This window comes from Littorina saxatilis, linkage group LG3 (assembly GCF_037325665.1).
Source record: "Littorina saxatilis isolate snail1 linkage group LG3, US_GU_Lsax_2.0, whole genome shotgun sequence".
In the NCBI taxonomy this organism is placed as follows: Eukaryota; Metazoa; Mollusca; class Gastropoda; order Littorinimorpha; family Littorinidae; genus Littorina; species Littorina saxatilis.
In genome coordinates, this window is record NC_090247.1 from 34,855,851 (window position 1) to 34,879,627 (window position 23,777).

A 23,777-nucleotide genomic window follows, 5' to 3' on the forward strand; every position below is an offset into this window, starting at 1 on the left:
AGATAATGCCTAATACTGGTGGTATGTCTTCTCAAAAAGCCAAGCAAGTGACAGCATCTCACACATAAACAGCAGTGCTTGCACGTGCATAATGTTTTTTCCATGTGGCTTGTGCAATGTGTTCGGGCTGAACGGTCCAAAACAAGGTCCTTTTTCGCAAGTTTCCGCTTTTTATTTTGATACCAAGCTCAGTAGTGGAGAATCCCGTGCAATTTTACCACTAACACAACATCGCCCACTTACAGCTGAACAAGAATTCATAACAATTTGGTTTGACTGAGAAATAAATAACAGTAGCGAACTGATTTTATTGAGCACCTGTTTTCTCATAGTGATCCTTAACTTTTTGTGAGTAGTGTATAATAAATAATGGATTTTTTTTATATAATGCATTATTTACTTAAATAATGAATTGATTAGTAAATAAAAGATTTATTTAATTAGAAAAATCACATTTTTTACTTTTGTGTAAATAATGCATTATTTACCTAAATAAATAATTATTCAGCTGAATAATGCATTATTTACCTAAGTGATTCATTATTTAGATCAACACGAAAAAACGTAATGTCTTTACAAACGGATTGCAATAGGTAGCGGCATGTAGATTCCAGAGAAATCTGTGTTGTGTTTTTCGAGAGCAAACATAGCAATCCGTAAACTTGACGCCGCGAACGCTTTTTATACCTACTCATAAGCTTACCGAACTACTGTAATCGTAGCACAACAAGTTTTCAGATCTAAAACTGTACAAGATAATTATGCACATGGCATATTTAGATTCAGCCCGAAAATGTACTACATTATATAAGACACGCTCTACACATCTATGGTTTTGCAAGAGTGATCAGCCAATCAAAAACAAGGTTACCCACTTTCGGGCAGACGAACACAAGCAGCGTATTTAGATCTACATTTTGAAACTTGATTCATCTTCCAAAGAGGTTTTAAACGAAAGTTATGGCGATTTGAAAACAATGAGTATATAATGAGGCCAGAAATGATTGCAAAGCAATTAGTACAACAAATATTAGTTAATAAAGTGCCTTTTTTGCCAACAAATCACATTTTGGTTATGCTCAACTGAAAGAACATAGATCAAAGGGGAGCATCTCGTTACTCCCCCAGCTCGTTACTCCCCCGGCTCGTTACTCCCCCGACTTGTTACTATTCCTAACCCTAACCCTAACCCTAACCCTAAGGGGGAGTAACGAGCCGGGGGAGTAACGAGCCGGGGGAGTAACGAGCTGATCCCAGATCAAAGTGTGTCATAGTGTCAAAACCCCAAAACAATCCTATCAACAATTTTTGGTTAATTTCCATGGGGTTTCCTTACCTGTGACTTTCTTAAATGCTTCGTAATGACAAACTACTTTCAGACATTATACAGTACATGTATATTTAATACGTCAAGGAAGCTTAGTAATATGCAGGAACATACTAGGTCGACTAAAATAAACAGACTACAATAGGTAAAATGCCAGGTAAATCACTATTCAAATGAGGTTACACACACACACGCACACACACACACAAACACACACACACACACATACTCACACTCACACACACACACACACACATCCACACACACACACACACACACACAAACACACACTCACACACATCCACACACACTGACACACACACACACACACACACTCTCACACACACACACACACACACACACACACACACAAAACACACACACACACACACACACACACACAAAACACACACACACACACACTGATTATTTGGCTGGTTGTTGATGTTTATTCACTCTGGTGGTTATCAGAAACCATTTCAGCATCGATCGTATTCTCTTTTGACATTCTGTCAAGTTTTGACTAGATGTTTTTCGGACAGACTGGGGATCGAGACGAGGCTGGTGGTTTATGTGTGTATGTGAGCGTATTTGCATAGGGATTCCCGGAATACTACTGGACAGATCTCCATGAAATTTGACATGCACATTCTTTCAGATGATATCTCCAAACCTTTTCTGTTTTTACTGCTAAGCATGTAAGCTGTAACACTATAGCATCAGCACATTTCTTCAGCCTGTTCTTATTCTAAAGGTATAGTACTGGCTGGACCAAAAGTACATTCAGCATAAGTGAGGTGTCGTCAACAAACACTTGAACAACCCAATTGTAATAATGTATCAAGAAATATCTTTTCGCTGTTTAGTATGACACCTTATTTTGTGAACATCATTGAGCCTCGGAGTCTCAAATACCTAGCTGCAAGTAAAGAATTGATGGAGTGAGGTAAGTGAGCACATCTGTTTCTTACGTTCATAAAATAAGTACTGTTCTTCCATTCGGACCAAAAACTATCCTCTGATGTGAATCTATTGCCAACTAGAACCACAATAAATAAAATCGATAGCATCACATAGTGTAGGACTAAATCCGTAAATTAACAATTCACATGAGAAAAAACGGACTAATTGACTGCTCATGGAAAGACGCAATATTTATTAAAAGAAAAAAATGCATTTCGCGTGGGTTTCGACCAGGAAGAAACCTTGACATTCTAGTCATAACGCTGTTTCCCTTTGCCTACAGGCTTTGTAAAAAGAGCTATTGGAAATTCCTGTCAGAGTAGATCCGTCGATTCATTCGCTCTGAGAAGGGCGCGCGTGCCTTTTGTGTGCTCAGCCTCTTTGGAAAAAATACTTATGGTGCCGTGTTTGATTCACACGTGGCAAGCTTATTGATGTTTTTAGGTTTTCTTTATTCTAGTGCACTTGATTTATTTTAAAGAGAACTTTTTTTGTTTTGTTTTTTTGTTTGCTTAACGCCCAGCCGACCACGAAGGGCCATATCAGGGCGGTGCTGCTTTGACATATAACGTGCGCCACACACAAGACAGAAGTCGCAGCACAGGCTTCATGTCTCACCCAGTCACATTATTCTGACACCGGACCAACCAGTCCTAGCACTAACCCCATAATGCCGGACGCCAGGCGGAGCAGCCACTAGATTGCCAATTTTAAAGTCTTAGGTATGACCCGGCCGGGGTTCGAACCCACGACCTCCCGATCACGGGGCGGACGCCTTACCACTAGGCCAACCGTGCCGGTTTAAAGAGAACTGTTGTCTGAGCTTTTTACATAGCTCAAAGCAAATCAGCAATATGATTATAAAGTCTGATAGGTGGCTACTGCTTTACACACCATGAACAATATATAGACCATATGCATTGTCAGTTTAGACCGAAACAAAGAAACAATAACGCTATTGACTTATTTCATTGCTCTTTAATTGCAACGGCTTATAATTATTAAGGCAGACGTTCCGTAACCCAAATCTTCATTCTTCCGTTACTACTGAAGTGCCGTGAGAAAGCCTGCCTTTTTCATTTTAGTCACCTAAAGGCACCTGTCACTTGTATATTAATGACGTTTTCCTCTTCTTCTTTCTTGTTTATCTCAATGCTGTTTTTTACAATTTAACATGTTTTGGAAGAACGAGTATAACAAATGATAAACGTATTTTCGTTTGCTTTGTAATCTTCAAAAGGAGTTTAAAAGGAGCCACTGACCTTAATAATAATAATAATAATAATGGACATTTGCTATAGCGCATAATCATGTATATGCTCAATGCGCTTTACAATAACTAGAATTAACATAACTAATAATAAAACCATACACCTTGCAAAGTATTGATCTCCCGGTGACGGAGGAGGTCAGGGTTATAGGTTATAGGTGGGGAACGGTTGGAGGAGGGAGATGGGTTATAAAGACTGCCTATTTGATTTTGTTCCTTTATTTAATTTTCTTCTTTCTCTAATTTTGCTCCCATGTCTCTTTTTCTTACTGGGCACCAAACATCTGTTCAGAAAAGTTATTGGAAACGTTGTTAGTGTCGTTTAAATATGACAAGATGTGGACTATCCAGGGATTACAGAAACAACAATAAAAGCTGACAGTTTCTGTTCTAAATAGCATGTCGTTTAAAAAAGATTATGTACAATATTTATATGCACAACATGATGTCAAAATGATCAAGAGATCAGTTGAAAGGAATGCGCTTTCATGGGGTTTGCGTTGTTCTTTCTGTTCTTTCAGTTCATTTTGGAATACCAACGGAACATCTAGTGAAGACATTGTTTATCTTTCTACGTCACCAGATATGTCCACGTACGTCATTGTACCATTGGTATACGAAACGGTCTTCTATGACTGACAGTCAGCCATTTGATTTTCAAAATATCCTTCACAAACTCAAAAACAATAGTTCATCTTTGAAGCGGTACGAAAAGTAACAAAATAATCAAGGAATTGTTTTCAAGAACCTCTGCTGCATTCTGTGAACATAAAATGGCGAGCAGATGTTTTACATCGTTAAATTCACATCTGTCCAAAGTGAAATGCTGCCCTGCAACGTTAAGCACCATCTGTGGATCGAATGAAAGGTCGATGCATCAGCACAGCACAGACAACAAACGCCCAAACAGAAGTTTTGCAGAAATATGTGCCTATCTGACTTTCAAACATGCAGTAATTAATCCCTTTTTGTGGAAGGTAGAGGACAGATAGCTAAGGTGGAATATAGGTTTAAAGAAATTCAGTCAGTGACAGTATGGAGTAACCCCATATAAACCAAATATGAGTAACAATCAGGACAGCAGCAGGCAAGTTCCCGACAATGCTCACCTTGCACAGCGGTTATTGGATTCATCTCTACAAGAGGACTCCCCTGAAGATCAAATCGACGGAGCGGTGTCTGCATCGTATTTAAGTTCTCAGCTTGCACAGAGAGATTTGCGGCAGACAGACAATTTTGAAATAATCGTACTACCAATACAAGAACAAGGACCTAAAACTACTGAAAGAAGTCCTGCACGGGCTCGATCGGTTCCTGCCTTTAGTCCGCCAGCATTCCTCGGGCATGAAGTGCACGCACAACCAATTACTAACAGTGTCTTCAACCCAAGTAGTGTCATCCGTACTTCTGAGGAAGCTTACTTCGATCTGCGTCGTGCCGTCAAACCAGAATATGCATCAATGGATGCCAGGCTTAATTCTTTTGATGTCACTTTGATGTGTGGAATGCCAAGTCCATACCAATTGGCTGAGGCCGGTTTCTACCACACAGGTATTATGAACTTCACTATTATGATTAGTGACGTATTCTTCTTATACATCGTAGTCATAGCTGTAACTCTATCTTTGTCTTTCATGATATTATATTGTTATAACTATGCGCATCTGAAAGGCTTCTGCATGACGACAAGCATTAAACAGACCTAACTGATGCCTTACATAGATGTTGTGAGATAATGTTCAAATAATGTGACATATAGAAAATACATCATGGCTTCATATGTGGCATGGTACCAGGTTTACATCAATTGTTGTTGATGGGTTTTTTAAATCTTGAAATGCGATCGAAAACAACAAGGTTTTCAATATATGAAGAAAAAAAACAACGAATGTAAACTTGGTGTCACACAGGTAGTCATGTTGTATTTTGTTTATTCTGCCTTCTGTGTCAGTTACCTCAAACTTACTGACAGCACTTTCGTTTTGAGTGGGTTCATTTTCGAACTTCAAACCGCATCGTTGTACACTTACATTGGGGTGTGCACGTTAAAGATCCCACGATTGACAAAAGGGTTTTTCCTGGCAAAATTGTATAGGCATAAATAAAAATGTCCACCAAAATACCCGTGTGACTTGGAATAATAGGCCGTGAAAAGTAGGATATGCGCCGAAATGGCTGCGATCTGCTGGCCGATGTGAATGCGTGATGTATTGTGTAAAAAAAATTCCATCTCACACGGCATAAATAAATCCCTGCGCCTTGAATATGTGCGCGATATAAATTGCATAAAAAAAATAAAAATAAAAAAAAATAAAAAAAAAATCCCTGCGCTTAGAACTGTACCCACGGAATACGCGCGATATAAGCCTCATATTGATTGATTGATTGATCGTTCCACTTGCCATTGAGTACGTATTCATGGCTGTTAACACACAATACAATTTTTAAAAATCCAAAGTACTTCGCCTTTGTTTACATTATAATGTTGTTTTGTTTGGGGGGGGGGGGGGGGTCGTGACAAAAGCGAAGTCAAGTTTGAGAAGACATTACAATGGGAATTATGGCGTTACGTTCTGTCAGCTTTTTATGTCTCCAGTGGAAAAAACAATTTTTTTTTTTTTTAAGAATTCCGTTTGATTCGGCGAAGAATAACTGGTACGATCACCGCCAGGCTGCGCGTGTGTCAGTATAATATGTTGACCCCTTGACCTCATTTAAATGATAAACGGTTATAAGTTTTACTTGTGGTCTTTTCTTAGCATGCGGGATGAATGTACAGTCAGTGTCTTTACCCCTTCTCCACAATTTTCACAAATGTTGGTCACACGTTGAATCTTGAAGAATCCATGTTCAATTCTAATAGGGTTGCTGTTGATCCTGCTCTAAGAGACGTCATTCATGGTCTTGTCGTATTTTAAAATGGGAACAATTGCATGGTTTGACCAGACATAAAAGATCGTTACGAAATCGGGTGAAGAACGGGCGGAAATGAAAGTAAGTGATCTGTAAGAAGTATCCATACCCAAAGGAAACTCAAAAATATTGAACCTTCTCATGTTACCGATATGTGCATTCGGCTAATAACGTTACACAAAAATGCACCTTTGTTAGCTAGTCTTTCCCACTCCTGCAAAAGGTATACATCTCTTCTGCTTTAAACTAAAGATAACGCGGGTTATTGATTTTATGATGCAGTGTTGTTCATTTGTTTACTACAAGTTGTTTATTTTGTGTACAATGAACCAAATGTATCAAAACACCCAAAACTATTCAACTTAAATAATACAAAAATGTCACTTAAACGTGCGTTCTTGCCTTAATATTAACCTTTACTTCACACACATGTTCGTTGTTTTGCAGAAAAAAGCAGACATGGTGTTCAATGTTTCTACTGCGGCGCTGTTTTGCAAGATTGGCACGTTGATGATAATCCGTGGGTTAATCACATCAATGCTCGCTTTTCCTGTGAATATGTCCGCCATGAAAAGGGGGAGGCGTTTGCCTACAATCCATTCGGAGTAACTCCTAATGAAGAACAGTAGACGATCTGGGTATGTGTTTCATGAATATGAGACTGATGTTGATTCGATAACACATGTGTTCCTCAATCACATCAGCATTAAACTCTCTCTCTCTCTCTCTCTCTCTCTCTCTCTCTCTCTCTCTCTCTCTCTCTCTCTCTCTCTCTCTCTCTCTCTCTCTCTCTCTCTCTCTCTCTCTCTCTCTCTCTCTCTCTCTCTCTCTCTCTCTCTCTCTCTCTCTTGAGATTGACTTGAAGGTGCCGTAAACGTGAACTCCCTGGCATGTTACAACCCCTTCTTATTATGCATTTCATCTCGGAAAATGTGTGCGTTAATTGGTGTGTGTGTGTGTGTGTGTGTGTGCGTGCGTGTGTGCGTGCGTGTATGTATGTTTATGTATTTACGTGCGTGCGTGCGTGCGCGCGCGTGTGTATGTGTGTCAGTGTGTGTGTGTGTGTGTGTGAGTGTATGCTTTTGCTATCAAGCATATGATACCTACTGTAATAGTTTCATGCATTTGCTGTATGCATTTAATGACTGCTTCAGATGTGTATATTTGCATATAATTTGCTGTGTGTGTGTCCACACACGTGTGTATCTGTGTGTGTGAGTGTGTGTGTGTGTGTGTGTGTGTGTGTGTGTGTGTGTGTGTGTGTGTGTGTGTGTGTGTGTGTGTGTGTGTGTGTGTGTGTGTCCGTGTCCGTGTCTGTACGTGTATATCTGTGTATGTGTCTTGGTGTCGTTTGACAATGTTTGCTTAAGTTATATTATCTTTCCAAGCTATGTTTTCATGATTATGTCTCAACATTTGGCAGGCTCTTTCTTTATTTTGCCTCACTTATTTGCATGTGTAGGCTATGTTTAAAGCCCAATGTATCACACCCTTATTAATTTCGTTTTATGCACCATTTCATATGTCTGAAAATTGTCAAAATCAACTCATTGATTAGAACAATAAAACATCCATCCATCTCTCTCACTCTCTCTCTCTCTCTCTCTCTCTCTCTCTCTCTCTCTCTCTCTCTCTCTCTCTCTCTCTCTCTCTCTCTCTCTCTCTCTCTCTCTCTCTCTCTCTCTTTTGCAACAGTCTAGGCAGAACAATCATCACAGGTTAGCCGGAATTGAGATACATATTGTTAAACGTCGTGTTGGAGCTCTCCGAGTTTGTTTGTTTAATTTAATTTGGCATTGTTATTTGAGAAACAATTTTTCATGTTTAATTGACTGTCTAGTTAAATTCCAGTGTAAAGTTTGGCCGACATAGTTGGACCGTGGCTCAACGGGATTTTCCCATTTTCGAGAAATAAGTGACAAACAGGGTCTCATTAAAACGTTGCTCAATGTGGGGTTTCCCCTTAGAGTAGATTGTTTGTAGTCTCATTTGCCACTTTTAAAGTGTGCCAAGGGCTTAACACGTGACTATCAAAGGTTTTTTTTCTGCGGCGCTTCACTGGCCTGGTATAGATTACATGCAAAGGTCGGAAAAAAAACACACTCACACACTGGCACGTTCTATCGCGACCCTCACCCGAATCGCAACTTGAACTCTTTTTTATCGTCCCGATTGGCTGCTTGCAGCCCTTGATTATATATATGCGAGTAGAAGCTTGCAATTCAAGTTCTGATTTTACTGACACCCGTTTGCAGGTTTTGTTCTGTTGGAAGAAGGTCATTTTAGTATCGGTGCGGTATTTTTTCAGAAAATGGTCGTTCATTCCCATGCAGTAAGGTGAGTTTGGAAGTGAATGAGTATGTAGAAAGGTGCATGACCTTGCAAGTGTACTGATTGTTTGCATAAGAGTTGACCTCTGACATGTTGAAATCGACCTCGTCAGTTGCTGAGTATAGCTAGACGAACACAACAACACAATAGAATTGGAACAACAAGGCTTGTGCTACTGCACACATGATAAATGATATTCGTGATTGCTTAATTCAATCATGCTCAACGTAATTATCCAGAACAGTCAGCGGATAGCCTTGTAAAACGATTTTTTTTGCTCAGAAGTACAGTTCTATTTTGTTGCTGTATCGTTCATTTTGGTTTCACGAACGATGCAGCTCAAGCTGGTACATAAGTTTAAAAATTACTTCCTTGTGGGAGTGCTTGCCATGAAATTGTATTATGTGCGCAGCTACTTTGCGGTAAAATGAGCCAGCTGGATTACGAAGTGGTGGGGTGCCTGTTCGCCCCAACCCCTCGCCCCCACCCCCTCCTCCACTACCCGTACCACTCTGTCGCAGTGAAGCGCCGTGAAAGAAGTTTAGTGCTCGCGCGCACACGGTTATTGCGGTCTTCTATTGCTTTGTGTGAGATCCTGGTGGTTACCAATCTAGTAAGGACGAAACCGCCACTGTAATTGAGTCTCACAAAATATGCCGCTGAACTGGACTATCGTCTTAATGGGGGTATCCTAACACTTTTTTGTAATCGGAGGTGTACATGTCATACCTTATGTGGCAGTGGCAGGAATGTTTGTATCAGCTGCAATCATTCAACTATATAGTAATTAATTTAGGAATGTTGACGCCATCAGCTTATATCTATTCATAGCAATGACATAGTTATTGTTTTATTAATATGTACTCTTTTTATATATATTTTGTCAGCTTTGTTAATACTTTAAGCATTACTGGTTTCGTAACTGAAATACAATGCACAGTAAATTTAAATAATGCAATAGAAACATGTTAATAGAAATGCTTTACGAGTCACAAAAACGGTCTTCACGCATTCACATGCACATACCCCCTTGGGTTTTTAGACACACTTCAGGCATCCATCCATTAAGAAAATACAAAGTTTCATTGAATATCCTGCAAGTAGTCGAGCACAACAATTTGTCTCACGTTTGTTTTATCTCGTGTTTTGGTTATTCTCTAGAGCTGTGTGCCATTGTATGACATGCATTTCCAGTCATTTAGATAATAATTGCGTATACATATTAAATGGCAACAATACTACCCGTCATAAAAAAAACTAGGAAGATGCTTTTGAGGGCAGATCTTTCTGATGAGGCTGTTGATTGTAAAAACAAGTACATGACTGAAAAGGCCATTCATTCCCCTACCCTATTCAGAACACTGATTGATTTTACATGATGTAGTGTCTATACAGTGTAACCTACAACACAGACACCCCCCAAAAACGAAACCGAATCGAATCAACAGTACTAGGTTTGACATATGGCTACCACTTTCCTGATTTATACCCTCCAGACTTTAAACATATTTTGTCTAAGCCGCCATATTGGAGAGTGTTCTGGCGAATTGGACCTTAAAAAGTTCAAGGGACATTAGCTGTACTGTAAATTCATTTGTCGAAAAGTGGGTTATAAACCATCCAGACAGTTTGAATATAGTGCATTATGCACAGCATTGAAATCCAGATTGATAAACGCATTACCTTACCATTCTTTTTCAATGGAGGATTTCATTATTAAATTCAGTAATATAACGTCAACATATGTTAGAACATGTTTAGTTGATTTTGATGTTCAGATTCCGAGTGCCTGTTTTTTTTTTAAAGAAAACATGATATTGATTTTGAAAGAAGAAACTGGTTTTTGGCTGTAACATGTACAAATGGAGAAAGATTACGTCTGTTGCACTGGAAGATTTTGCATAGAATTTACCCGACAAATACTTTATTAGATAAGATGGGATTACGAACATTGAATAGGTGTGAGTTTTGTAAAGAATTGGACACCCTTGAACAAATCATTTTTAATTGTCAAGAGGTCATGAAGGGTTGGAAGGTGTGTAAAGACTTTGTTTATACAAAAATTGATGTCAACCTAGTCCTGAATGAAAATGATGTTATATTTGGTTATTTTAGGGAAGATTTGAAAACTGATTATATTTATTTTGTGAATTATTGTATTTTGATTACGAAAATGACAATTGGAAAATGTAAATATGGGAACAAGTCGGATTTGTGTTTTTTTAACAGAATGGGAGTTAAACCTTAGAAGTAAATTTATAATATGATTTTTTTTTTTAATGATATTCGTTTATTTATTATGTAATTGAAATTATAAGAATTTGATTGAGAAAAGAAAAAGACCAATATAATGAAGAAGGATGATCCCCGCCTAAAAGAAAGAAGAAAAAAAGGGCAAAAAAGAAGGGTTGTAGCAGCATGCATGCAACTGAGGTCATCACAAACAAAACAAAAAAACAGAAAACAAAATACCCATTCGTCAAAGCAGATCAAGACCGTTGGATTGAGGAAGTCAAACCTAACGCATGCAAATTCCGTGCCATACAGGGCTAGAACGCTTCGAATAAAAGACACAACAAAATGTACGTTGGAGAATATCAAGGTCTGCAATGACTACCAAACACAGCATTCAGATTTGAAAAATAGAACGCTCAAACACTAATTCTAAGACCTTCTCCGTGTGTGTTGTCATCTATTCAAGCCCCAAAACCAACGATGTAGCTCTCGCTCAATTTCAAATCTGTATTTCCACGAATAGCGCATGGAATGCTCAGGGTCATAAGGTAGACGAAAACTAGGAGTCGCGTAGCCTATAGCGCCGCGTCACAATGAGAATTACATTCTGGGATTCCTACTCAAAGTACAACCGTTTTTAATTTGAGTAACTCTGCGCTCAAACGTTTAATTTAAGGTATTCCTTGTGTGTAGTCACAAAATAACTACCCCCAAGCTGAACTGTATAGCTCTTGGGGCGATTTGAGACATTGTTTTTGTTAGACATATTCCCGTTAATCTTTTGGATTATCTGAATGTCCGAGTATACAAAAACAACCCCCTTCCCCTCCAGATCATCGGTGACCTGAAGACGGCAATTACAGTTCGGTTCAGAGCAATCTCTACACAATTTCAGAAGAGTAATTTGGAACATATTTTGAGAGACGGTAAAAGTTGGACCATTTTACTTACGGACAAGAAACTTTGTGGAATGGTCGTGAACAAACTGAAGATCATGCACAAGAACTATGAAGACTGATATTCGCTGAATTTAAATGACTGAAAAAATAACCCCCTTTGTTGGAAAGTCACACTGGCGCATTGGCGCTCAAAATTCATCAATGACATGAACGCTTTCCTCCATGGAAAATACCCTGATCTTACCTGTAGTTGCTATTCAAGTCACTGATTGTTAAGGGTTGGTTTTAGCATACTATGTTTTTCAAATAGTCACAAAGGTATGAAACTAGAGGACTTAAATCGGGTTACTTTGTAGAGAATACATTCTATACTACCCGTCATAAAAAAAAACTAGGCAGATGCTTTTGAGGGCAGATCTTTCTGATGAGGCTGTTGATTGTAAAACCAAGTATATGACTGAAAAGGCCATTTATTCTTATACCTTATTCAAAAACCAGATTGAGTTTACATGACGTAGTGTCTATACAGTGGAACCTACAACACAATATATTTTGTTTCTGCTGTTATGCTACATGCCAGAAAGATTTTTAAAAATAAAGATGTGCCCTCTCCGATTGGACAGAAAAAATTACAATTAGCATGCATAAAGAAACATGAAAGCTTCAATGTACCCTTAAATTTAAAACATGTTTAACAATGGCTGTTCACAGTGCACTTGTTTAAACGCACAGAATAATTCTTGGAAAATGCTCTTTCAAGAGCCATGATCAGTTAAGCGTGTTAGCAGTGAGCTTCGCTCTGAATGAGTCAACTTCTTAAAGACTACTTTCGCGTTGAAATCCTCATACCACCCATGTTTGATAAAATATGTACATGAAATTTGAGTATGTGGCGCATCTGTTATTGTTCTTGAAGATAACAACACTTTTTTTTCTCGATGAGTCAGCAAAGACCTACCATCAATTTAAGAACTCTTTCTGGCATGTAAAATAACAGCAGACTTAATGTCGCAAATGACTTAAAATTCGTATGTACTTTACGACATATGTTAGCACAAATCACCGAACGTTTGAAGGTAATGCGTTGAGGAGTTACTGAAACGTACCGGTTTTTGTCTCAATGCACACTAAAAACGGCCTCAAAATCGCCTTTTACGGCTTCGCAGAGGAATGACACCCACACCATTCAGCATGCAAATCTGTTTTCTGAATAAAGTCGGGGAATGAATGGCCTTTTCAGTCACATCATTGGTTTTACAATAAACGGCCTCATCAGAAAGTTCTGCCCTAAAACGCATTTGCCTAGGGTTTTTTTATGACGGGTAGTATAGAATGTATTCTCTTCACTTTTTTCAGTAATACTCCAGGTAGAAAGTGATACAGACATGCAACGAAACACATAGTGTACATTTTTGTCTTTTTTTTTAACTGTTAGTATTTAAATCCATGTCACAAACTTTTGTTTCCATGTAAAGAAGGTGGTTTACTTTGAAACCCTTGGAATTAACTAAACATATATGGGTTGTTCTACAAAGCTGTGTATCACTAGAGGGTCATGACTTTAGAGATAGATTTCGGAATGTTACCCTTGCTTCTCAAATATAATAAGTATATCAGTTGACTGCAAAATGATCAAAGAGATAACGATAATAAAACCAAGGAGATCATCTGGTTGGTTAGTGTTTTTCATGAAAGAAAACATAGGAAATTGCTTCAAAAATGGCGCCAGAATTGTGACTTACCTTGTGTTTGTTTTGTTTTATCCGTGTGGCTACCAATGAAATGTGAGCATAAAACTACAGACATACATCTTTGTTGTGTTTTGTGCTAGTGTTGCATATGCACTTAGCTGTTTGCCCAACCAATTGTTTGAAGTGTGCATTTGGATCGGTCAAAAATAACGGTTTTCTGATGTAGCATTGGTTTCCAAAACCAACCGCGAACTACGCGAGCATGCCTATAACTTCAGTACGCTGGAATATGAGATTGTGTGTGTTATTAGCCATTACTGATGTCTTGTGAACGTGTTAGAATGTGCGCCGTGTCAAATCGATACGATTTGACTGTGATTTTGCCTTTCGCGTGACGCCACTAAGCTTCGTTTCCAATTGTTCTGGTTACGATGGATTGTAAAAATTGAAATGTGTTACTTACGCACGCATCAGATGTTTTGTTTCTTTCACATCCGACGTTCTACAACATCGCTGAAAGATATTTCCATAAAAAACATTTGTATTAAGTTTTGGAACGCAGCAGGCGTGGAGCGTTTTATGTGTCGTTACCAACGAGGGACGAATGTTACGTCGGAAAATGTTCACGACTCATCGCACTTAAAGTTAACATTTTTCACAAATTTGACATTTCAATTATTTGTGTGTGTGATAAACGTGGCACCGTGGCATATGTCTATATCTTTCACATTAACCATAGACACTTTCTTTTTTCACGATGCATGTCACACTTTTAGTACACAGCTTTATGGAATGACCCACATATACAAACAAATTGTGCAAGTATTTCTAATTCTTGCTCTGCAGGCCAAGGATATAATTATATGGAACCAGTATTTATTAATTAAATCCACTTGTATGGTTAAAATGTCTCAGTTAAGTCAAGAGATATCCCCATCGTAACATGGCCCTTAAACATTTAGTCAAGTTTTTACTAATGTTTTAACATAGACTGGGAATCGAGACGAGGGTTGTGGTATGTGTGTGTTCTCACAGGTGATACCCCACAGACGTCCTTGCAAATGATATCCCCAGATGTTGTTTTCATTTTTTTATCGATAAATGTCTTAGATGACGCCATATCCGGATTTGTTTTAAAGTTCAGGCGGCACTGTCACACACTCATTTTTTGATATACTGGCTTGTCACTGTAAGCAATCAGTGAGCTGCTTCTGCGTTTTTAGCGTGAATCAGTGTGTCAGCGCTTTTAGTCTTGGTCGCGGGATATCCCGCTTGTGCGATCGACACTTGTATCAATAAGAACAACATAGCACATGAAATACGCATACTAGCTAAACTACATGTTCTGGGTAGATAATTGATTGGAATTTCTTTTCGTATGAAAAATTTAGATTTTTCGTCGATTTTTTATTTGTCTCTTCCGTTTTTGTGCGGTCGATTTTGAGGGTACCCTTATTTGAGCGGCGGTCACGTGAGTCTTGTAAAAGAAATCTTTTATCCGAAAGCTGATCCAAAAATTCAAGTTAACCGCCTTAACTAGCATAGAAAGTTTGATTTAAATGACACGGAAAATAATGTTTTCATTTGGGTGCGAAATTTGTTGTAATAATTTTTAGGCCAAGTTTATTTCAAATGTTTCTTTTTCTTGAAGCACCTCGATCAGTCTTACTTTTATTTACTTCATAGAAAGCAAGATTCCTCCAATATGAATAACTTTTTTTCTCCATATTTTCTGCAGCACATTGGGAGCCTTCATAACGCAGGAATCACTCCATCTTCATTGAGATCGTGAAAATTGCACCATACCATATCCAGTCAAGTCCAGTCTATCATGCAGCAGCAGCAGCATGTCAACTTTATGATACTTCAGCCTTTTACGAGATTGACTTTACAGTCGTTTGCAGTTTACTCATTATCACAGTAGTCTTTGTTAAAGAATCGTACGTCGTCGCTGTGTGTTAGTGCACGTTTTCTAATATTTTAAAGTTTGGAGAGAGAGAAAAGTGTGAGGACACTCTGCCAAACATGGAAGACTCACTTTTCTGGGACACATTGCTGTCCAACACCAGATTCTGTTCTCAGTGCTCTTGCTCTTTGTGTGGAGAGTTTGACAAATCTGGTCTGCCGAAACCAAAAACATCACTTTCAGCCTTTGAAACTGTTGAATCTCCAGCGTCACCACCCGCCTTGTTTGATACGATCTGGTATCCTACAGAAAGCTTCGATAGCAACAAATGTTTCGACATGTGTGGAGTGACATATAATCCATTCTTAAATGTGCCAAAAGACAGCATTTTTGATGTTATCAAACTGGACAGAATCCCAATGAAGGTGTACAACGTACAGGGACCCTTTTTTGACTTTTCTATGTACACTCTTGACGTTTGGAGATCGGTTCGTGAGCCAAATATTCATGAAGCAACAAAAGTGTTTCCAAAGAACACAAGCGCCATGAGTTTCCTGACACTTCTCATCATGTTTGCGGCGTGTGGACAGGCTCTCATGATCGGGTCATACAACGACCACACCATCTACGACTAATTTCTGTTCTGTGCACTGTCATACTGAGATACAAGCTTCGAGGCATAGAGACCACCTAGGCAACAGTAACAAGAATACCCCCCCCCCCCCCCCAAATGCCGCGACAGGAATTCAAACGTCTTGAGGAGGACGATTCGTATAATGCGATTAAACTGAATTTGTGTGACTTTATCCTCATCGACAAACGCATGTACGACAAGGAAAGCAGAGTGTACCTTCAACAGAAACTTTGTTTTCATTCTGATTTACTTGCAAATCAGCCATCTCAATATGCTGTCCATAACGACCCTGAAGGTATCTGGGGAAAAGGCTCTATGAAAATGATAGACATTTGGCAAGCGCAAGTCGTAAAGAAAAAGAAAACATTATCCAGAGATTCTGCTAAATATACAGATTCCCAGAAATCTCTCTCAAACTTCATGGATGAAATGAACGACTTGAGCAATGCCTTTCGTAGGGAGAATGGACGGAAGAAACCACCCTCTGGTTGCACACAGTCAAGCAGCAATGGTGGTGCAACAAGGGACTTCGTGACTGATACAAAGCACAGTCAGGATACTAAAGAGACTTCAAACATAGATGCAATTCTACGGTCCAGGGCATACGGAGGGATGACATCATACAGAGGGCAAGAAACAACGTCAGCTACACAGGTGGAGCTTAGTGCGTGCGTTGGTGCCACTAAACAGGTATATGATTTGCAGGATGAAAGGACCGCAGGCACTGGTGTACATGCACACACTGGTACACATGCGGAACGGATTGCTGACAGTGTCGTCGACACCAAATCTAGTTCACACGGAACGAAGGTCGTAGAAACTGATTTAGAGACAAGAATAGGCTTGTTTGATAGGGTCGAACCAGACGACAAAGCCGAGACGAGGACTACAAATAATGACGATGAAAGTGCAGACATTCATACAGAAACTGACACCACAAAAACCCACAACGGGATCATTGGCGATGGTGCCGATAGAAATGCTGAAACAGATGGTTGGAGGACAACGGTTACTGATGGTAATGCAGAAGTACAGATTGTGACGATAGATTGCATTGATCATGATGATGATCATGCGTATTGTGGTCAAGAAAAACGTTCAAAGTCTTCACATGACACAGCGAGAGTAATTAATGGAGAAAAGCTACCAGGTGAGGTTACAAAGAACAACATATTTTCAGCTTTGAATAATACTGGTTCTTGTCAATGTGGTGATTTATCGCGAGAGACGGCAATTGAGCAAGTTGTCGAAGTGTCTTCAATATCAACGTCATCACCAGAAAAAGTAGAAAAGTTTGAAAAGGCAGGCTATGGAACTGGTTTGCCATTTCGTTCAGGTTCTGTTGGAAAACGCAAGAACCAAAATGATCTCTCTATGGAAACCTTTGCAAACAAAGATTCGTCAAAATTAAATTTAAGTTCAGTGACAAACATACCTTCTTTAGACAACGGAGATGTTTCAGAGGTAAATGAAGACAGGTCTACTCCACTGACTGTGCCAAGGTCGGCAACAAACAAAGTTTCCTTTGATTCCAAACCGGTAAAACATACAAAGGAAAATAAAACTGGTCAGAATCGACTGCATCAAAAGTCTTTTGTCAGAACTGAGAAGAAGGTGCAGTTTTCAATGGTACAGGATAATCGACAATGCCAGACAGAAAATGTTGTTGTAGTCACTGGGGCAAAAACAACCATTTGTAGAAATGCACAGCAGACAAGATGTGGAGGAGACAGCAAAACACGTGACAAAACGACGGTGTCCATAGGCAGGCGCGTTGAAGGAGCAGACAACACCCAGAGTCAAGCCATGATGAAAGATGGCACGCAAGTGGAGGAAAGACAAACTATATTTCTGGCTCCTAAAATGCATGGGGCTCCCTTTCGAGAAGAAAGAGCCTTTCACACAGACGGCATGGAGTCATTTCCAGAACTTCACAAAGTCAGCAAAAATATTGACCGAATTGCAGCATCATTATCTTGCAAAGACACCGAGTACTTCGACCATGGGTACTCAAAAGAAGCCTCTCTGCGATTCTTGAGATGTGCAAGAAATGAAGCACTGTTGCCTGCTGGTATTTTTGATGTCCAGACAGTGGCTCCCTCAACGTTGTACGATCCTATCGCATTCTTCAGATCTCCATTGGAGCGCCTAAGATGGGAATTTTGGAGACTGTGCACGTTTGCCCCTCTTTCAGACAACTTATCAGTGTCTCCAATCCGTCTTGCTCAGAGTGGATTTTACTATGACGAGGAACAGGACGATATTATCTGCTTTAGTTGTGACCTCAGGAAAAGGCACTGGAGTGAAAACGAGAAGACAGTTGCCGTTGTTCATCTAGCATTGAATGAACATTGCCTTCAAGCTAATTTCTCCGACGACACAAATGTTGCCATAGAAACGGACACTCCGCGCCTCTCGTCGACGCCTGGTACGGGACTGCCGCCGTCCGAAGTTTATCCCAGAGTGAGCAGAGATGACAGTGGCAGAACCGATTATGAAGTCCCCGATGGCCTTCAATCTTCCGAAAGTTCTGAGTCTTCTTTCTCAAGAAACCAGTATCATTTCAATGGAGTCACAACTGCAAACCACACGCTAACATCAGCAAGCCAGAGAAGCAGTCAGAATGGTCACACCGCAGCCATTTCGGGCGGAAATGAACAAAACGGACAGGTACAAGCATACTCTCTGCCGCCACCGATTTCTAGAGCAGAAGAAATTTCTAGCCATCGGCAAATGGCAGCTCTGAGCGCTGGAACTGCCCTTCAGCAAACTGTCGTCTCGTGTTGCACAAATGCATCTGATGCTCAGAGAACATCGACGACGAACACACCAGAAGTAGCAGCAGCAGCTGATCACAGTCAGTATCCCGTTCAGCCGGAACAAGCTCCCGAAGCAGTTCCACCTGAGACACTTTGTTACGGATCACAAGGAAACAGCGAAGAACACAGTGCACTGGAAAGTGACGGCGACCACTCTGAAACCAGTGGTCTGGATATGAGACGAGCAGCATGTCCAGGAAACTCGTCAGTGAAAGGGAGATTGGCGTCCTTTGGTGACTGGCCGGGAGCTGGCTTGCCGACCCCACGCGATTTGGTGCCGGCTGGATTCTATTACATGGGTAACCTTTTACTTATTTTTCTCCTATACTCCTTTTCCCCTACCTATCCCTTTTCTCGTTCCTTCTTCGTCTTTGTAGCCATTGTCTTCGTCGTCGTTAAATGGAGGTTGACCTTGAATCTGATACCTACTGTAAATGACAGAAAGTGTGTTCTTTCTGCTCCTTCTTTTCTTCCTTTTCCTTCTGCTCTTGCTCCGCCTCCTTCTCTTCCTCCTCCTCCTCCTTCTCCTCTTCAATTTTCTTTTTTTCTTTCAACTGTTGGTTGACCAAGGGGCGTGTAAGTACGACGATAATCTCTGAATTGTCGCGTTACATCGAGGCAAGACCAAATCTCATCAAATATATGTTTTAAAGTGATGCGAAGTATTTGGAATAGGACTTCATGCATTGGGTTTAGAGGTTATAGTTTCCACAACAACAATATCTTAAAACGAGAGAAAGAAAGTGTATTTAGAGACTATCCTCGTATCAATTATCTCTCAACATCTGCGGTTGTGGGTAAATATAATCGCCTTGTAATTTTCTAAAAGAAAAATTGTATTTTGCAGGCACAGGCGACAGTGTCCGCTGTTTTTACTGTGGTGTCACACTACGCAACTGGCGAGAACACGACGATCCTTGGCTTACACACGTTCGCTTTCGTTTTTCCTGTGCTTACGTGACTGCAATCAAGGGAGAGAATTTCGTTTTACAAGCACTCGTGAAACACGCAAATGGACAACCGGTCACTGGTGTAAGTATCTGAGGAAAACAATTGCTGTCAGATAAAGCCGTTTCTTTGGAATAAACATACATGTAGATTAAGAATTTGGCAAAATCAAAAAAACATACGATTAAAATGAGTTGGCATACAGGTTGATACATGTATATCTTCCAGTAACAACTACTGGCATGGGGGAAGTCGTTATTTTTTTTCTTGTTGGTGAAATCACAGTTAGTAGCGAACTGAAAACTGTGCTGAAGTGAATTCCTTCTATTATGTTTTAAGCTTGCAAATCATGTCCTTACTTTCTTCTTTTTTTTTTTAAATGTATGTGTCTGTGTGTTGCAGGAAGCCGAGGAAACAGAATGATAACCCGCGTCCAACCAATCACCAGCAGGTGTGTATAACTGCTGCGGGTCTTTCGATTCATGTCAAAGCTGGGCAGTTTGTGGTTGTTCACTGTACATGCGTATATGTGACCCTCCACCACGGAATGAGTCGCATGTCACCTTTGCATGATTTTCATAGTTTTACATTTTCCTAAAGAGTTTGTTATGCTCTATCCAGTGGCGAAAACCGTTTTAGAAAAGAGCGAACACTTTTCGAGTTATAAACCTGTGACTAAGGTGACCCTCACACTGTTACCAGACACTCCCCGGACTTATATTAAGCCTAGCGCAGAACCGCGCGAGGTGACATGCGACTCATTTCGTGGTGGAGGGTCACATATGGTCGAGTGTGCCTTGTCTACAGTCTGTTTGCTCTTGTCAAAAAATAACCAAAATTAACGGCATAATTGTGTGTGAGTGTGTTTGTTTGTTCATGTGTGTGTGTGCATGCGGTTGTGTGTGTGTGTGTGTGTGTGTGTGTGTGTGTGTGTGTGTGTGTGTGTGTGTGTGTGTGTGGGCTGGTTCGTGTATAGCTGTCATTCTCCCAGAAGCCACAGAGTGTTCCCATCATCTTAATATCTGGTGTGTCCTGACCTATCACCAGATGCATATATTCATAATAATACCTTTTTTCATTCGCTACCTTGCAGTGTTGTATGCAACGACTGCTTCAGAAAGTTTTGAGACACATTTGCCGGAGACTGTAGAGATAGAGCTCACAACACAGACAGCGAACCCCACACTGTCGATGCAGCAAGTGCAGCTTCACAAAGTGCTTTGACGAGTCTGAAAGAGCAATCACCAGGAAATGCTGCTTTCAACGGGGTTGGTGGGAACGAATTCAGGAACGGTTCCGCAAGCGACACAACACCTTTGAGGACCTTGGACAATGTAAATGGAGCTTGCCCCTCACGGGATTCCTCTGACTCTGATGGTGACGCAATGTGACGTGGCAACAGTGATAGAAAGGGGAGTAAAGGTAGAAAAGGATCGGACAATGCAGCCATGAAGACTAATCGTTTAAATGTCGCCGTTTTCATCTCAGCGAACATCAGACTTACTCAGAACCTGCTGGACTTCCAGTGAGACAGACAAGATTAAGACTGATTCACCAGTAAAACATCACACCGCACAACAAGCCGTCGACATAGGACCGCATTCCACTCTGACTAGAACATCGGTTTCTGCAAAATGTCCAACAGCACACAGGGCGAGCAGAAATCTGGTACATGGAGATGAGGGTACCTACCTTCTGCCTAACCTGTGGGCGTTGTCACAGTTAAGACCTGTGGACACCATACTTTTGCCCTGTGGCCATTTGTGCACGTGCAAAATGTGCGCGGCTTCTATTAGACAGTGCTGTCTCTGTACTCAGTAGATTCGTGGCACTGCACATGGATTAACATGTTATGCGTGTAGTTGAAAATCAAGATTTGTTTAACTGTTCTGAGTTATTGGTCTTTTTTTCTTTTGGTGGGAGGACGGGTGCGAATGGAGAAGAGGGAAGGAGGGATTGAGTGGGAGTTATGGATAATGAACTGAAGGTTGCCAATGGTAATTATTAGTTAAGACCTGGTAATTGTAGAAACTGTTTTTAAACACCTTAATAATAAATCAAATAGATATACTGTCTGTTCTTTTACAATTTGATCAACTTTGCTTTTGTCCCGTTTAATTACTGAAGATCTGAGCTTGATTGTGTTTATTATTATACCACATTTAATTTGTACATAATTATGTCACAATATTGGATTTGACGTACATTTTGTTTCAACCATTTAGAATGATTAATCTTATTTAAAAACTTCAGTATGCCCTGCTTTAAAGATTGTTGTATTTAAGAAGAAATACCAGGTAAAAAACGTTGATGTCGAAATATTTTTCTTTGTGTATATGTCATGACTGAGATTGGAATCTGGTTAAATCAGAGATCAGAATTCCGTTTCTATTTAGCTAGATTCAGATTCGAACCAGATTCCAATTTCAGCCATGACATATCATTTGTTGTATTACTTGTACACGATGCAGGTTTCGAAGTTTCATTTACCATGATGGTTTGGATAGTCAGTAAGAAATTTGAATGGTACGGGTAAGCGAGAGCGGTAATCTTTAAAACAGCAAACGATCCAGACTGGAACTTTTTAAATGTGTGATCTTTTTTGAAAAGGAAAAGTTCTGGTCGCCCCAACATTGTTTAAGTTTTTCTTGTGTTCTGAAAGCTTGAGCACTGAATTCCTTGCAGCCAATTATTAAGTTACTGTTGATAATGCTTTCATGAAGAGCCCCATTACTTCAGTGTTCCTTTAAGTGCGCAACTACATGTACATGGGTAAAGAAAATGACTGCTTTCACTCATTTTTATTCAAGAACTTGGCTTGTGTTGTAATTGTATTGGTGGTAGGAAGCAAGCGTCATAAAAATAACGGCCGTTTATTGTAAAACCAGTTACATGACAGGAAATGATATTCATTCCCTTACCATATTCAACAAACAGATTGATTTTACATAAGGTAGTGTTTATACGATAGAACCTACAACACAGACACCCCCTAAAATCAAATGTGCAAAAGCAAGGTTCCTGCATTAAAATCGACCCAAAAGTCAGAAAAGCTCCAACACAACATGTTGTGCATGTCATTGTAAAGAACAATCAAACGTGAATCTAAAACAGTCATGTTTTCACCTATCACGTCTAACAATGATTGACTCAGTTAGCACTTTTGGGTTGAATTTCGGCATCGAGACTTAAAACCTAACTGATTAATATAATGTGCAAATAAAATTTGCTGGCAAATTCAAATTGGAACAACAGACTCAAACGTGACTTTATTGATTGAAATCCAAATTATGTCATTCATTTGTTATGTTTAAATTGCGATTAAGCTTATAAACGACGACAATTTTGTTTTATTCCCGTGTGTGATGCCGATACAGTTCCGTCCGGAATGACGGATTTCGGTCAGCCAGGACCAAGTCTCGACAAATATTTTTTAGTTCAGTTGTGAATTTTTAGACCGACGAATTATCCAGGACTGTGCAGGACTTCTTCTATTTCATTTTAAGTCATTTACGAGTAGCTCATGCTTTTTTTTTTTATCTAACCGTATATTGACAATTTTGCTTGCTTGCGTGCTGGCTTGTAAACATACATTTTTAGCACACATTTCTCGCTAGGTTTGTTAATACATGTAACTCATTTATGTTAATCTGCGAAGCATATATCTTTTATATGTAGGTAACTGTATGTTTCCAAATAATCTTATAATGGTGATGTAATAATGCGCAAACCGCTGTATGTGTGTTTGTGTGATTGTGGGTGTGTGTGTGTATATATGTGTGTGTGTGTGGGTGTGTGTATGTGTGCTGCATATTGTCTTCACGTGTGTGTGTGTGTGTGT

At 39.8% G+C, this 23,777-nt stretch overlaps 1 protein-coding gene and 1 long non-coding RNA gene across 4 annotated transcripts in view; one reads left to right on the forward strand and one right to left on the reverse strand.

Moving 5' to 3' along the window:
* LOC138962240 (uncharacterized) overlaps positions 1–23,777 on the reverse strand; it is a 179,686-nt gene that overhangs the window by 92,519 nt on the left and 63,390 nt on the right. The window lies entirely within an intron of this gene.
* LOC138962219 (uncharacterized) lies at positions 3,535–23,671 on the forward strand. 2 transcript variants are annotated; one of them, XM_070333949.1, is made up of 6 exons: positions 3,535–5,111; positions 6,921–7,111; positions 15,368–19,287; positions 19,836–20,020; positions 20,339–20,387; positions 21,030–23,671. In XM_070333949.1, exons 3-5 carry the CDS (start codon positions 16,266–16,268, stop codon positions 20,357–20,359), a joined length of 3,228 nt encoding a protein of 1,075 aa, XP_070190050.1. In that variant the 5' UTR covers positions 3,535–5,111; positions 6,921–7,111; positions 15,368–16,265; the 3' UTR covers positions 20,360–20,387; positions 21,030–23,671. The 2 variants fall into 2 exon arrangements, with proteins under 2 accessions (XP_070190050.1, XP_070190049.1); XM_070333948.1 differs by lacking the exons at positions 3,535–5,111; positions 6,921–7,111 and adding an exon at positions 8,604–8,810.

What these genes read in the sequence shown, in the direction of transcription:
- LOC138962219 (XM_070333949.1), top strand. Translation starts at nt 16,266, where the DNA reads ATGCCGCGACAGGAATTCAAACGTCTTGAGGAGGACGATTCGTATAAT. An exon ending in GGCTGGATTCTATTACATGG is followed by an intron (nt 19,288 to 19,835) that starts GTAACCTTTTAC and finishes TGTATTTTGCAG; the next exon opens with GCACAGGCGACAGTGTCCGC. An exon ending in ATGGACAACCGGTCACTGGT is followed by an intron (nt 20,021 to 20,338) that starts GTAAGTATCTGA and finishes TGTGTGTTGCAG; the next exon opens with GAAGCCGAGGAAACAGAATG.